General features: G+C 37.9%; 1 protein-coding gene across 1 annotated transcript in view; it reads left to right on the top strand.

Annotated features, from left to right (window-relative positions):
* The window catches only part of LOC107702521 (chromosome transmission fidelity protein 18 homolog), a 17,234-nt gene that overhangs the window by 11,364 nt on the left and 3,334 nt on the right, over window positions 1–2,536 (top strand). Inside the window, exons 17-18 of the mRNA XM_016504863.1 lie at window positions 974–1,123; window positions 1,462–1,592. Coding sequence (XP_016360349.1) covers window positions 974–1,123; window positions 1,462–1,592 — 281 coding nt within the window. The remainder of the gene's footprint in view (window positions 1–973; window positions 1,124–1,461; window positions 1,593–2,536) is intronic.

The raw sequence follows: 2,536 nt of genomic DNA, 5'->3' as shown, positions 1-2,536 counted from the left end.
CAGCGACTGTAAGTATGTTTTGTTATTAGTTTAAGTATTTGCTATTGACCATTGAAATGCGGAGTTTTGCGCAGCGCACAATAACGCGTCGTGTGTGTGTGTGAGTGAACCAAATACACAAAATAATGATCTTTAAAATAGCATCATATGACCCCTTTAAATGCTTGTTTTTTTTGGGTCGACAGCTTATAAAAACATAGTTCTGGGGTTTTTAGCTTGTTTGCTGTACACCTTGTCACATAGCAGCTTTTAGACGTTGTTCTGTTTTTTGTTAGAAGTCAGAAATGACAAGGAGGCAGGTGGGCGTGGTTTTTAAATTGACGCGTGTCGCTCTATTGATCTTCTGCGGAGGCGGGGTTTAGCAACACTATTACGTCATAAAGTGGCACATTCCACAACCTGTCGTTTTGGCAGATTGGCTTCAATATAAGCTGTTTTTTAGTCTAAAGAGAAAGTTTTGAGTTCTGAAACTTACAGGATGTTTTTATAGTATAATGACATCTTATATGTCCGAATATCAAGGGAATTTTGATTTCTCAGTTCATGTCTTAAGGGTGCATGTTACTACTCTAGGATACTAATAATCACCCTTTAGGGGTAAAGATGGTACAAATGTGTTCCTTTGAGGGTACTGCTCCACTGACAAGCTGTTGTACCCCTAAAGCAGTGGTCTCAAACTCATTTCCTGGAGGGCCACAACAGTTTAGCTCCAACTCACACCTTCTTGGAAGTTTCTAGTAATCCTGAAGACCTTGATTAGCTGGATCAGAAGTGTTTGTTTAGGGTTGGAGCAAAACTGTGCAGAGCTGTGGCCCTCCAGGAATTGAGTTTGATATCACTGCCCTAAAGGTTTAGTTTTTGCGCACATTTTTCTGACACTGACATGTCTTTATATAGTAATAAATTTCCAACATTTATCACTTTCATTGTAAAATGGAAGTGGTAATAAATTAAGCCTTAAATTCATTTCTAGGCTTTCGCTAAAACTCAGCACACCAAGAACGCCCTGCTTGCCATGTTGAATGACATCCCACCCGCTGTACAGAGCCGTATTTCCATAAGCTGTCTCTGCTTGGACATCCTCAGCCTTCTCCTTGAGCTCATCTCCCCCAAACTGCGGCCGGTGAGTGATTTTAAATTCCTGCAAAGAATCCTGAAAACACTGTATTACAGTTTCCACAAAAAAATATTAAGCAGTTTTCAACATTGATAATATTCAGAAATGTTTCTTGAGCAGCAAATCAGCATATTAGAATGATTTCTAAAGGATCATGTGACACTGAAGACTGGAGTAATGATGCTGAAAATTCAGCTTTGCCATCACTGGAATAAATTACATTTGAAAATTAGAAAACAGTTTTAAATTTTATATTGTAATAATATTCCACAATATTACTGTTTTACAGTATTTTTGATCAAATAAATGCAGACTTAGTGGGACATGTGATGTGTTTCTTACAGGTCAACCCTCAGCTTTACAGCACTAGGGAGAAGCAGCAGCTCTATGATTTGATTGACACCATGATCAACTACAACCTGACCTACAGACAGGACCGCACACCAGAGGGACAGTACACTTATGTGCTGGAGCCGTGAGTACATGCACATACACTAACAACATGATCTACAGACTCATTGAACATATTGTGCTGTTTTTGGGCAGATAACCATGCTTGTCCGTCAGGACTTTAGTTATGCAAATGAGACTTCACCACAAGAATACACACTAACACGAACAGCGCTTGAGAGATTCTGTGTTTACCTGTTCATCACGATTTATGAGAGATTAGGCTGCAGCTCCAGAGTATTGTCTCTCCCTCCCCTACTCTTATCCTTTTTTTTATTATTCTCCATCCTTTGTTTCACTTTGGCAATTCTCTCACTTGAGAACTTGGAGGTTTTTGTTACTTCCCTAATGAATGGATGCACATGTTCATCACTCAAGTGTATAAAAAGACCTACAATCCTCTCTGTGGCTTACCGTGTCATACCACTCATACTGATTGATGGAAGTAATGCTGAAAATGTTCACAAACAAGCTTTGACATTCAAAAGTGGAGCACTTGCTGCTGAACCTTTAAAAGTCTGCTTGATGGAGCTAAAGGTGGATAAAAACCAGGAATGAGAAGAAAAGCAAGGAAACAATTTGGGCTATTGGATTGGTTTTCAGATGGAGAGCTCAAGCTGGAACTGAAGAAGAGCATCTCTGTTCATCCTGTATGTTTGCCTCTTAAGTATTTTCATATTTTATATGCATGAATGTTTGTTAGTTGGAATTTCTGTAGAACTGACTAGCTCAGTCTAATAGTGGTTGATCCATATTGGCTGTTCAGTGGCCAATGCTGATAAAGCTAATGTCTAATGAAATGCTGATACATAAACAACTGTTCAAAAGTTTGGGATGATTTTTTAATGTTTTTGAAAGAAGTTTTTTATGCTCTTTTATGTATTTGATCAAAAATACAGTAAAAACAATAATATTGCAAAATGGTGTTAAGGTTTAAAACAGAAAAATCAAATGTAATATATTTAAAAA

This window comes from Sinocyclocheilus anshuiensis, unplaced genomic scaffold (assembly GCF_001515605.1).
Source record: "Sinocyclocheilus anshuiensis isolate Anshui unplaced genomic scaffold, SAMN03320099.WGS_v1.1 scaffold218, whole genome shotgun sequence".
Taxonomy (NCBI): Eukaryota; Metazoa; Chordata; class Actinopteri; order Cypriniformes; family Cyprinidae; genus Sinocyclocheilus; species Sinocyclocheilus anshuiensis.
Note: the sequence above shows the minus strand (reverse complement) of the source record. Positions and strands in the feature narration are given on the sequence as shown.